Below are 12955 nucleotides of genomic sequence, written 5' to 3' on the forward strand. Positions count from 1 at the left end.
ACATTAAGTCCTCGGCTACAGGGGCATATCGTGCAAACACAGAACCCTGCTTAGTTCCTCAAACAGATTTAAAGAACATTTTTCCGAAGTGTATTAGTTTTGCCGAACATTAAAAAAGAAATCGAAGGCAAATCACTGAAGGAGTAAAGTTGGGCACAGGTGAGAAATTCGAACTGAATGCTGCACTGCAGCAGGTCATGAAGAGAATAAGGTACTGATTAGGGAGTGAGCAGAGAATGAAGTGAACTGAACTGAGAGAATGAAGCAACCATGCAGAAAAAAATGAAAAACTAGGGATGGCATACATTAAAAAAAAAAAAAGAAGAAGAAGAAGAAAGAAAACAAACTAGCTTTTGTTAAGTCATGGTAAAACACACCTCAAGCCAGGCCGGCTTCAGCGGCTCCACCAGGGTGTCCCCACAGTCCCAGCGCGCCGCGCGCCGCCCAGCTCGCTCCGCCCAGTTCCCCGGCTGCCCTTAGTCCGAGCCGCGTGCACGTGCGCAACGGATCCCGCCCCCTTCGCTCCCTCGGCCAATGAGAAATGGTGTCGTAATTCGCCAAAGCTTGGTATCGTGTCGCGTGACCACGTCTCCCCGCCCCCTCACCCAGCCGCCTCCAGGTTCTGAGAAGATGGCGAAGGTGTCAGAGCTGTACGATGTCACTTGGGAAGGTAACTGCGGGCGGGGTGGCCGCGGAGAGACCGAAATCCGCAGGAAGCGGTTCCGGAGTACCTGCTGTCCTCGGAGACCTGGATTCTCCGATCTCTCTTCGGCTCTGGTCCGGCCGAGCTGAGGTGATAGCTGAGGTAGTTGGCTGAGGTGGAGGTGGTTTGACTGGAGTCTGCGGTGGTCCTCACCGCTTGGGTCGGTAGACTGACTGACCAACCGGCCTACCACCATCCAGCGGCCAGGGGCAGCTTCCTCTGTAAGACAACCGGGATCTGCGGCTGTCACACTTTTCCAGTGGCTGCTGGGCGGCGCGGAGGAAGCGGGATAGCTGCCCGCTGAAGCGTCTTTGCCGCCGAGAAATCCAGGGCCTGTAAAGGTCTTTCAAATACTCTTGTAAAGGGTACAACTCTGTGTAGTAAAGTGTGTGGAAAACCCGTAAACATATCTGATTCTTTCCCCTGCCAGTTTACATTCCCTTCTCTCTTCAAAACTGGATTTCTGATTTCCCCCCTTTTAAAATGATCCCCTGTCCCACTAACCTCAAGATGAATTTACACACACGACCCAACTTGCTTCTTATTCCCTGCCAGTAATTCCTTTTCTGAAGGTGAAATAAGTTCTCGTTTAATGAGGTGGAGTTTGTCTTTGAATTTGGAAGCAGTCAAACTTTGAACCAATTCTGAAACAGATTTTCCCTTCTTAAAATCCTGAGTGGGAGGCGTGCATGCTTAAGAAAAGAACCTTGAGTTTCTCTAAGGCATGGAATTTGTGTAATTGAAATTTATATATCCAGCGTTTCACAGTACACTCAGTAGCTTGTTTGTTCGGATATTTAAATGATGTTATTTATTTAAAATATTTTTATTAAAAAACGCCTGATAACGCGTGGACTGAGAGTTGTATTGGTTGTTCAGTGTCGAGTAAATCTCTCCAGTATTGAAAGTTGCAAACAATAATGTGAAAAGGCAAAATTCCTTTGTCCTGGAACTAATTCAGTGATTTATTATTGATTTTGTGGCCTCTAGCATACTGTGAACCACCGTGTTTCTACCTGTACTGGGCAATCTATTATATTAAAGTATAAAGTTCTTAATGCTAGATCTTGATGATACTAAATTAAGTAACACACAGTCCCAACCTTTAGGGAGCTCATAATCTGATGGAGAAAGATAGACTTGTAAAAACGTAGTTTTAAAAGGCTTGTGTGAGGATTTATTCTTTCAATAGCTATGTGACTTTTTTAAATGCTTTTGAAAAATGTTTCAAATAGTTCATGGTTTTTTTGAAAGTGCTATTTTGAAGGTATGTTCAACATAAATTTCTTAAATGATAATATCATGTGTAGACGCATAGGAAACGAGTAGATGCAGTCGAGGCGATTTAACTGAGTAGCTTAGACCTTACGCTCTGGACATTCTAAAGATGAGTGACATGCTTACTTAGATGAGTAAATAATTACTTCACAGGTTTGTTGAGCAAAAGGGAAAAAGTATGTTGAGGTGCTTTTAAACTATTAAATAACATTAAAAAAAAAAAAAAAAAAAAAGATCTGGCTCCTGCATGTGTCTCCAGCTTTATCTTAAGCTACTCACCCGGTTCCGGTTCCCTGGTAGCTTGGACGGTAAAGTGTCTGCCTACAATGCGGGAGACCGGGTTCGATCCCTGGGTCGGGAAGATCCCCTGGCGAAGGAAATGGCAACCCACTCCAGTATTTATGTCTAGAAAATCCCATGGACCTAGGAGCCTGGTGGGCTACAGTCCATGGGGTCGCAAAGAGTCAGACACGACTGAGCGACTTCACTTCTATTCTCTTCACTCTCTTTGATCTGGCCATGCTGGCCTTTGTTGAATTCCCTACATGCCATGCTCCTCTTGTCTTAAGACTGCTGCTTCTTGCAAAGTCGCTTCAGTCCTATCAGACGCTGTGCGACCCCATAGACGGCTTCCGATGGAAGTGTTCTTGCCTCCTTGTTCTAGTCTTATATTCTACTTATTATACTCTATCATTTCTTAGAATTCCTCTCAGAAGACATTCATTCTTCAGAGAGCCTTCCCGACCCCCCCACCCCCTCCCCACTCCAAAGTTTAAAAGAAAAAGACAACAAAAGCTGCAAAATTTACCCTTGGTCTTTTAACTATGTATCCTCATACTATTGAAATACTTACCCAATTGTGTTACATTGAAAAATTTTGTTTCTCCTAGAATGAAGAGAGGGCTCAGGCCTTTCTTGTTCTAGAGGGTGACATACTGGAGGAACTCAGTAATCTGTTGACTAAACGAATTATTAATAGGATTAAAAATGAACATTAAGGACTTCCCTGGTGGTCCAGTAGCCAAGACTCTGTGATCCCAATGCCATGGATCCAGATTTGATCTCTGGTCAGGGAACTATTGATGTGCCTCGTCTAAGGGTGAGCATGCTGCATCTAAAGATTCCACAAGCCATGACCAAAAGAAAGAAAACAAAAAGCCCCAAAGATCCTGCATACACAACTTAAAAAAAAAGATTCTGCATGACGCAACTAACCTGGTGTGGCTAAATTATATATCTACACATATATAAGAATGTTAACAAATCATCACAAAGAAAAACTATAAGTCATTTTTTTGGTGTTGGAATGATTTTTTTAGTATCATAGACAACTGACTTAACAGTATACCGTTTGCTCATTTGTAATTAATGAATAGAATTAAAATTGTATTTTAGGACACTTGTAGGAAAAGAATATTATAGATTTTTCTTTCAGAGACTTAGGGTAACAAAAGGGTAATGGGAGGACCCTCAGGGATAGTTTTTTGGTTTCAGTTTTTTGCAGGAGGGAGTGTCAGTTGACCTGTGTCTTTTAAGAATTCCATTGAATACCATCATTAATTTAAGTAATGGAAATTGTTAGTTCAAAGACTAGTGTGATTCTTGTAATAGGAAAATTTATCACATATTTATAAAAGACATATACTAAAACTCTCTTAGTCTTTATTGGGCTCTGTAAAAAAGTAGGTATATGGTTTATTTATTCAGCCAGTTGAAACTTACTGATGTTTATTATTAAATATATGAGGAATTTGATGTGGGAAAGACAGTTGAAGGAGGGTATAGTCAAGTCAGGTCTCTTGAGAATAGGGTATTTGGGCAGAGTATGGCTAGGATGTCTAGCAAAAAGTCTGGCCTATAATTGGCATTGAATGAGTATTGGAAAAAATATTTACTGAAAATGAGGGGAGATTTTAGTTATATATTCTCACTGTCTCTACTTCTCTTTATTCAGTCAACCAACCACAAATTGGTTTCAGTACTCTATTAGTTCAGTAAAATTTCTAGAGAGATCTAATGCCCAGTCTAATGTATCTGTTTTGTACATCTATATTACATTTGTCATTGCAGATCATTCCCTCTGAAAAATTCCTTTGTTGGTTTCTTAATAGCCTTCAGTTCAGTTCAGTCGCTCAGTTGTGTCTGACTCTTTGTGACCCCATGAATTGCAGCACGCCAGGCCTCCCTGTCCATCACCAACTCCCGGAGTTCACTCAGACTCACGTCCATCGAGTCCGTGATGCCATCCAGCCATCTCATCCTCTGTCATCCCCTTCTCCTCCTGCCCCCAATCCCTCCCAGCATCAGAGTCTTTTCCAATGAGTCAACTCTTCCCATGAGGTAGCCAGAGTACTGGAGTTTCAGTTTTAGCATCGTTCCTTCCAAAGAAATTCCAGGGCTGAGCTCCTTCAGAATGGACTGGTTGGATCTCCTTACAGTCCAAGGGACTCTCAAGAGTCTTCTCCAACACCACAGTTCAAAAGCATCAATTCTTTGGCGCTCAGCCTTCTTCACAGTCCAACTCTCACAACCATACATGACTAGTGGAAAAACCATAGCCTTGACTAGATGGACCTTAGTCGGCAAAGTAATGTCTCTGCTTTTGAATATGCTGTCTAGGTTGGTCATAACTTTTCTTCCAAGGAGTAAGTGTCTTTTAATTTCATGGCTGCAGTCACCATTTGCAGTGATTTTGGAGCCCAAAAAATTAAATCTGACACTGTTTCCCCATCTGTTTCCCATGAAGTGATGGGACCGATGCCATGATCTTCGTTTTCTGAATGTTGAGCTTTAAGCCAACTTTTTCACTCTCCCCTTTCACTTTCATCAAGAGGCTTTTAGTTTTCTTCACTTTCTTCCATAAGGGTGGTGTCATCTGCATGTCTGAGGTTATTGGTATTTCTCCCGGCAATCTTGATTCCAGCTTGTGTTTCTTCCAGTCCAGCGTTTCTCATGATGTACTCTGTATAGAAGTTAAATAAGCAGGGTGACAATATACAGCCTTGATGTACTCCTTTTCCTATTTGGAACCAGTCTGTTGTTCCATGTCCAGTTCTAACTGTTGCTTCCTGACCTGCATACAGATTTCTCAAGAGGCAGGTCAGGTGATCTGGTATTCCCGTCTCTCTCAGAATCTTCCACAGTTTCTTGTGATCCACACAGTCAAAGGCTTTGGCATAGTCAATAAAGCAAAAATAGATGTTTTTCTGGAACTCTCTTACTTTTTCCATGATCCAGCGGATGTTGGCAATTTATTCTCTGGTTCCTCTGCCTTTTCTAACCAGCTTGAACATCAGGAAGTTCACGGTTCACGTATTGCTAAAGCCTGGCTTGGAGAATTTTGAGCATTACTTTACTAGCACGTGAGGTGAGTGCAATTGTGCGGTAGTTTGAGCATTCTTTGGCATTGCCTTTCTTTTGGATTGGAATGAAAACTGACCTTTTCCAGTCCTTTGGCCAGTGCTGAGTTTTCCAAATTTGCTGGCATATTGAGTGCAGCATTAAACTCTCTTGTTATTTTTTAGAACTTTGCTGCCTTCTCTACATCCGTTTGCTCCCTAATTTTTGGTGTCCTCAGTGGTCCTTTCCTTAGCCCTCTTCTTAATCTGTTATTGGTGGTGATTGATCTTGAGTTCAATAGAATCCTGACTGATGCAGACATAGATGTTATGTGGTCTGTGAAGTCCTGAAATTATATGCAAAATTGAATGTGTGTGTGTGTGTTTTCTTTTCTTTTTATTTTTTAAAATGTATTTGTTTTTAATTGAAGGATTGGTTTCTACCAAATATCAATGTGAAACAGCCATAGGTTTACCCATGGCCCCTCCCACTTGAACATCCCTAAGTGTGTTTTTAAACATGTACATATTTCTGGGAAAAGTTGGTTCAGAAGTTTCATCAGCTTCAAAGAGCTTGAAAAAGATTTCATGCCTTCTGTGGGTAATCATCCATACCTAGCTCTAATTACTGTATTAGTCTATATGCTAAATGACATATTAAACATATATTTGAGTACTCTGCACCAGGCACTTTTCCCATTATGCAGCATTCTTAACTTGTAACAAAAGCAATAGAATACAAAGGTTAAACTAAACAGAATAGATCAAATATGGAGTCAGGTTTGTTCTTCCCTATTTTACCCTGCCCTCTCAATTTTTCCTCCTCTGGTGACTGAAGCTTCAGGTGTTTGTTTTTTTTTTTTTTTTTTTTTTTTTTTAGGGTCTCTAGGAGAAGTCTTTGACAGAGAAACATGTTCCCCACCCCTGTAATGGGTTATATAAATGAAGAATTAACCTGAGCTCCATTTTGCAGTGTCCTGTAGAAACTGCTTTCCTTTCCTTTGCCCTCTCCCCCTAATCTAGGTGTGTTGGGCAATTTCCCAGTCCCTTAGCACATTAGATACTCTTTATCTGTTTACCATGGTTCTTGCTCTTTGCTATAGACTTCATCTAACAAACTCTCCTTAATTCTTAGGGCTTGTTTCACTTATCACAGATGTCTTCTTTAACCTCCTTGCCAGGTGGAATTAATCTTTCCCTCACCTTGCTTTCTTAGTGCTCTGAGCATAACCACTGTCTTACCTTTTATCACATTATTTTGTGGTTGTTTATGATTTGTTTGTTAACTTGTTGACTTCTTAGGTACATGGGTTGATTCTTTTTTCACTGTGTTTCTAGAATGTTATAGAAATAATGTATTAATATATTTTTGAATGACTAAATAGAAGTCATGGAAGACATGACAATAGGTGAAAGGGGAATGATTTAAGTCAGGGATTTCCCGTTTATATACTTTGATTATGAATAAGTAGGAATAGAAAGTTGGATACTATTGGTAAGTGAGAAATTTGACAAAAAAGGAGATGGGACCAGTTTTTCCCATTTAGTCTCTAGTTTATGGAAAGAAATTGAACAGTGTCTTAAAGGACATTGCAGGGTACAGGCAAGGAGTGTAGTTTTGTGAAACAGATCTGTAAAACACTAAATAAATTTATATTCCCAAGGCTCTTCCTGTTTTAAAGTAGTCTGCCAGGTTAACAAAGAATGTGAACTTCAGATGGTAGTTATGGTATAGGGGCTCGCATTGGTTTCTGAAGTGGGAGCAGTCTTAGGAGACTGAGCCCTTAAATGTGGGGTATGAATAACTTACTTTTTTGTTTCCTTGCTCAATTCCTCTTCAGTCTTTAAGATTCAGTTTAACTTCCTGTTCAGAATGAATCAAGCTCATTTGTAGGTTTTCAGTAGAAGGAATTCAGTTGAGTTCAGTTCAGTTCAGTCGCTCAGTCATGTCCAACTCTTTGAGACCCCATGGACTTCAGCACTCCAGGCTTCCCTGTGCATCACCAACTCCTGGAGCTTACTCAAATTCATGTCCATTGTATCGGTGATGCCATCCAACCATCTCATCTTCTGTCGTCCCCATTTCCTCCTGCCTTCAATCTTTCGCAGCATCAGGGTCTTTCCAAATAAGTGGGTTCTTCACATCAGGTGGCCAAAGTATTGGAGTTTTAGCTTCAGCATCAGTCCTTCCAATGAATATCAGTTCAGTTCAGTTCAGTCACTCAGTCGTGTCAGACTCTTTGCGACCCCATGAATCGCAGCATACCAGGCCTCCCTGTCCATCACCAACTCCCGGAGCTCACTCAGAGTCGCATCCATCGAGTCAGTGATGCCATCCAGCCATCTCATCCTCGGTCGTCCCCTTCTCCTGCCCCCAATCCCTCCCAGCATCAAAGTCTTCTCCAATGAGTCAGCTCTTCTCATGAGGTGGCCAAAGTACTGGAGTTTCAACTTTAGCATTATTCCTTCCAAAGAAATCCCCTTGTTGATCTGCTTTAGAATGGACTGGTTGGATCTCCTTGCAGTCCAAGGGACTCTCAAGAGTCCTCTCCAACACCACAGTTCAAAAACGTCAATTCTTCGGCACTCAGCCTTCTTCACAGTCCAACTCTCACATCCATACATGACTACTGGAAAAACCATAGCCTTGACTAGATGGACCTTAGTCGGCAAAGTAATGTCTCTGCTTTTGAATATGCTGTCTAGGTTGATCATAACTTTTCTTCCAAGGAGTAAGCATCTTTTAATTTCATGGCTGCAGTCACCATCTGCAGTGATTTTGGAGTCCCAAAAAATAAAGTCTGACACTGTTTCCACTCTTTCCCTATCTATTTCCCATGGAGTGATGGGACCAGATGCCATGATCTTCGTTTTCTGAATGTTGAGCTTTAAGCCAACTTTTTCACTCTCCTCTCTCACTTTCATCAAGAGGCTTTTAGTTTTCTTCACTTTCTGCCATAAGGGTGGTGTCATCTGCATATCTGACCTCAATCAAATCCCTTATGATTATACAGTGGAAGTGAGAAATAGATTTAAGCGCCTAGATCTGATAGATAGAGTGCCTGATGAGCTATGGAATGAAGTTCATGACATTGTACAGGAGACAGGGATCAAGACCATCCCCATGGAAAAGAAATGCAAAAAAGCAAAATGGCTGTCTGGGGAAGCCTTACAAATAGCTGTGAAAAGAAGAGAAGTGAAAAGCCAAGGAGAAAAGGAAAGATATAAGCATCTGAATGCAGAGTTTCAAAGAATAGCAAGAAGAGATAAGAAAGCCTTCTTCAGCAGCGATCAATGCAAAGAAATAGAGGAAAAGAACGGAATGGGAAAGACTAGAGATCTCTTCAAGAAAATTAGAGATACCAAGGGAACATTTCATGCAAAGATGGGCTCGATAAAGGACAGAAATGGTATGGACCTAACAGAAGCAGAAGATATTAAGAAGAGATGGCAAGAATACACAGAAGAACTGTACAAAAAGGATCTTCATGACCCAGATAATCACAATGGTATGATCACTCATCTAGAGCCAGACATCCTGGAATGTGAAGTCAAGTGGGCTTAGAAAGCATCACTATGAACAAAGCTAGTGGAGGTGATGGAATTCCAGTAGAGCTATTTCAAATCCTGAAAGATGATGCTGTGAAAGTGTTGCACTCAATATGCCAATGCATATACAGGACTGATTTACTTTAGGATGAATGGCTTGGGTCTCCTTGCAGTCTAAGGGGCTCCCAAGAGTCTTCTCCAAAACCACAGTTCAAAAGCATCAATTCTTCAGTGCTCAGCTTTCTTCACAGTCCAACTCTCACATCCATACATGACTACTGGAAAAACCCTAGCTTTGACTAGAGGGACCTTTGTTGGCAAAGTAATGTCTCCGCTTGTTAATTCATGGTTTTCTAAAACCATTTTTTTTTGTACATTCAGGTAGGGTCTGTTATCATCTTATGATTATTTTTGTTTTCTTTTGTAGACTTTGAACTGTAGAGACCAGTTCATATAAAGATAGTACATATAAAAGTAGTGAAAATCCCATGTGCTTCTCTTTTATTTATTCTCTAGAAGAATAGCATATTGTTATTGATAATTTAACTCATGTATTCAGTAACATTCAATAACAACTTAAATCAGCTATTTAAATCTATACAACGTGTCAGTAGAAGGAAGAAGGTAACTTTATATGAATATGTAAGATTTTTCAGAGGTAAGAGTAGAAAGCATGTATGTAACTGGTGAATTGGACACTTCATTCTACCTTAACTATGTAAAAAAGGGATCTTTTTTCTGGATTAGGTACACTCCCACCCCCAGTTATTATTTCTGCTTTCATCAAAATGCTGTTCTTTGAAATTCCAGAGTTCCCTATTGTATTATAACATGCAAAGTTGTTCTGTCAACTTTCATTGTTTGCTAGTGCCTTTGACCTTACTTTACGTTATTCATTTTATTCTTTATATATAAGCAAAAATTTCCTTTGTCCTAATTTTTCTGTGTTGATTTCCTTATATAATTGTGTATTTTTGTATGTTATATGAACTGTTGTAGTAATGTTTTTAAGGGAGTTTTGTGATGAATGTTCCTTCAGTGCTGATAGCCCAATATGATACCCTGATTATGAAAATTTTATATTCTTGAGTCAGTGGAGTACTTTGAAGTTTTTGAGAGTTCAGTGTGTAATATTATTCAGTTTTCTGAAAAAAATAATCCTTAGCTTTTATCAAATTCTGAACATTGTAACCTCAAAAAAGCATGATCCATAGTTGCCTAAAGGGACAGAAGATCTTTGTAGCCATTCGATGCCATACAGTAAAGATAGCTGTAATATCAGTTGCATTTTCAGTCTTCTAAAGGATCTGTTGCTCTTGTTAAATTGATTTTCCACTTTATGAAATTTGAGTTAACACAGATTTTACACTAATGTGAGTGTATTTTCTTTACACAAGATGAAAGTTGATTTCATCTTGTCAATTTGTTTGACATTAATCAAATATTTGTATATATAATTGCAAGCTTATTTTTTTCAGAAATGCGAGATAAAATGAGAAAATGGAGAGAAGAAAACTCACGAAATAGTGAGCAAATTGTGGAAGTTGGAGAGGAATTAATTAGTGAATATGCTTCTAAGCTTGGAGATGATAGTAAGTTTTTAAATCTGTTATATTCATGCTCAGCACATGTTTCATTTACAGTTTAGTTTTTTTTTTTTTAAATCCAGTTTTTTTCTGCTCTTAGTATCAATCCATGATTTATTAATGTTTAAAATACTTCTCAGGAAGTCTGAATGATAACTTTTATTTTTAGAGGGACTTATAATTATTGGTAGTAGTGAAGCTATCAAGTAGGCTTTTTTGTTTTAAAGCTCACAAGGCTGTAGTCCTGGGCAGATCAAAAATGTATTTCATAATGAATCTTTTAAAACAGGAAAGGTATTAAATAATTGACATTTTTTTTAACCTGGTTAAATATTAAAATAATATGCATTGCTAAAAATTTCAGGATGCTTTTTCCTGAATTCCAGATGTAATATAATAAATCACTTTTCAGTTGCAAAAATGTTCTTTAAAATATCAGAAGCATGAAGAATTCATTATCTAATTTCTGTTGTGAGATTTTTATACTAAATTCAGTTTTTTCCTGTTTGTGTATTTAGTTTGGATCATATATGAACAGGTGATGATTGCAGCCCTCGACTATGGTCGAGATGACTTGGCATTGGTGGGTATATTTTATTTTATATTTAATTTCCTTCATAAATTATGTATCAGCAGTACGTGGCTTTAGTGAATGCTTTCTGTAGCTGTTTTTTAGTGTCTTGAGTTGGTAGGACTGGTTAGGTACTTTGGGACACATTATATTTTTATATCTTTTTAGCAATCCTGAAAAGTATTTAGTATCCCAGTTTCACTGAAGAGGTTAAATTAGTTGGGGAAGGTAGTTTACTTAATAGGTGGTTTATACTATATTATAGAGTTAAACATATAGTTTAAAACATTTGTCTTTTGGGTTGTTAAATGGCTTATGTTGTACATAACATTAAATATTGTTTTGAGATATTTTAAATGTATATCTTAAAATTATTAGAAAATCCTAACATGTACAGAACATGACTTAAAATACTCTATTTAAGTGGGGCCTGATGCATTGTGAAAGTAAGTTTTAATTTAATTTTAATTAATTAAAAAAAATAATAATAGCTTTATTTTTGAGCACTCATATGCTAGGCACTATTCTAAATGCTTTACATCATTTTTATTTTTATTTTACATGCTTTATTTGATCTATATAATTATTTCATAATTTGACTTGTTTGATAGTATCACTGTATTTATTGTATAAATCAGGAAGCAGTGGTTTCTGTTTTGTAATCCTGACCTCTTAAGTTCTCCTTCATGCTGCTTCCTCATAAGCCAAGAAGAAATACAAAAAAACAATACCAGAGAGTAGAAATACCTGGAGAACATATACAAGTCTAATTGGGATTGTCCTTTTCAATGTAATTTATGTTAGCAGTATGTTTAATTCTGGTGGAGTTGCCCATGGTAAAAAATATTCCACAAAAGCTTTGTATTACCTTTAAAACCTATGAGACACAGTCTTTTGAATACCAAAGAGGTGGCAGCTTATTTTTTGCAGGAGATTTTGAAATTTTTTTTTGAATAGCAAAATGCCATTTGATAAAGTAGGAGATCAAGTGAGTAGATAACTTTTTTTGTAACAGTATTTTTTTTAATGGTTCAGAATTTCAGCACAGTTAGCTTGACTGAACAAGTACTGTGAGTTTTGCATGATATCAAACTAATTGAACATCATTTTCAGTTTTAATTAACTTGAATATTTTTCTTATTATAGAATTTACAGACACAGACTTTGAAGCTATACTGCCAAATCATATTAAAACTTATTTTCTTATGATTAGTAATCTGTTCATTAGTTAAATGCATTTTTAATCACATGCTTTGGGGCACTAGAAAGGATTATTTTTATCATCCTTAACATTTCTAAGACTCTTATAATCCCTCATGCTCAATAAATATTTGATTATTTATTTAGTTGAGTTGATGGGTCCATTATGAATATCTGCCAAAAGAAGATTGGTACTCCATTGTCACTGTGTCTGTATTTTATGGCCTTAAATTAGGACAAGTATTCTGACAAAGTGATTGATTGATATATGATTTGAACAAGGCAAAATTAAAGTGTTAATAGTATTTGATCGAGACTTCAGTGTACTGCCAAAGAACTTAATTTTTATCTAGAGACTGATTATGCAGTAGTTAAGAAGAAAAGGCTGGGAAACTGTTGTAGTTAGTTAAGATGGGCTTGGTTCATTATGGAAGCAGTTTTTAAGGAGGAGTTGATATGATAGTATTCAAAGAGTTATTAGTGGACCCCAAAATCTTATTTCCTTAGTTAAGAGTTTGACTCGTTTCTGAGAACTCACTGTTGTCCTCACTGTAAATTCACAATTCTTTCACTCCATTTTTCATTACTGATTAATTTCACTTATGTCATTAGATCTCAGTAATTAAATTATTTAAGAAGATACACTGAGGACTATGAAAGGCATTCCTTATAGATCATTTAGTATATGTAGTGTAATTGCTGTTCTTCAAGTCTTTTTATAATTTTTTTT

The 12955-nt window shown here is 38.0% G+C and overlaps 1 protein-coding gene and 1 long non-coding RNA gene across 2 annotated transcripts in view; one reads left to right on the top strand and one right to left on the bottom strand.

The window, feature by feature from the left end:
* The window catches only part of LOC102188518, a 123621-nt gene extending 123162 nt beyond the window's left edge, over nucleotides 1-459 (bottom strand). The window contains exon 1 of the long non-coding RNA XR_310536.3: nucleotides 378-459. This is a non-coding gene — a long non-coding RNA (uncharacterized LOC102188518). The remainder of the gene's footprint in view (nucleotides 1-377) is intronic.
* The window catches only part of EMC2 (ER membrane protein complex subunit 2), a 61477-nt gene continuing 49072 nt past the window's right edge, over nucleotides 551-12955 (top strand). The window contains exons 1-3 of the mRNA XM_005689157.3: nucleotides 551-670; nucleotides 10347-10460; nucleotides 10973-11037. Coding sequence (XP_005689214.3) covers nucleotides 631-670; nucleotides 10347-10460; nucleotides 10973-11037 — 219 coding nt within the window. The 5' untranslated portion in view covers nucleotides 551-630. The remainder of the gene's footprint in view (nucleotides 671-10346; nucleotides 10461-10972; nucleotides 11038-12955) is intronic.

Source organism: Capra hircus, chromosome 14, assembly GCF_001704415.2.
Source record: "Capra hircus breed San Clemente chromosome 14, ASM170441v1, whole genome shotgun sequence".
Classification (NCBI taxonomy): Eukaryota; Metazoa; Chordata; class Mammalia; order Artiodactyla; family Bovidae; genus Capra; species Capra hircus.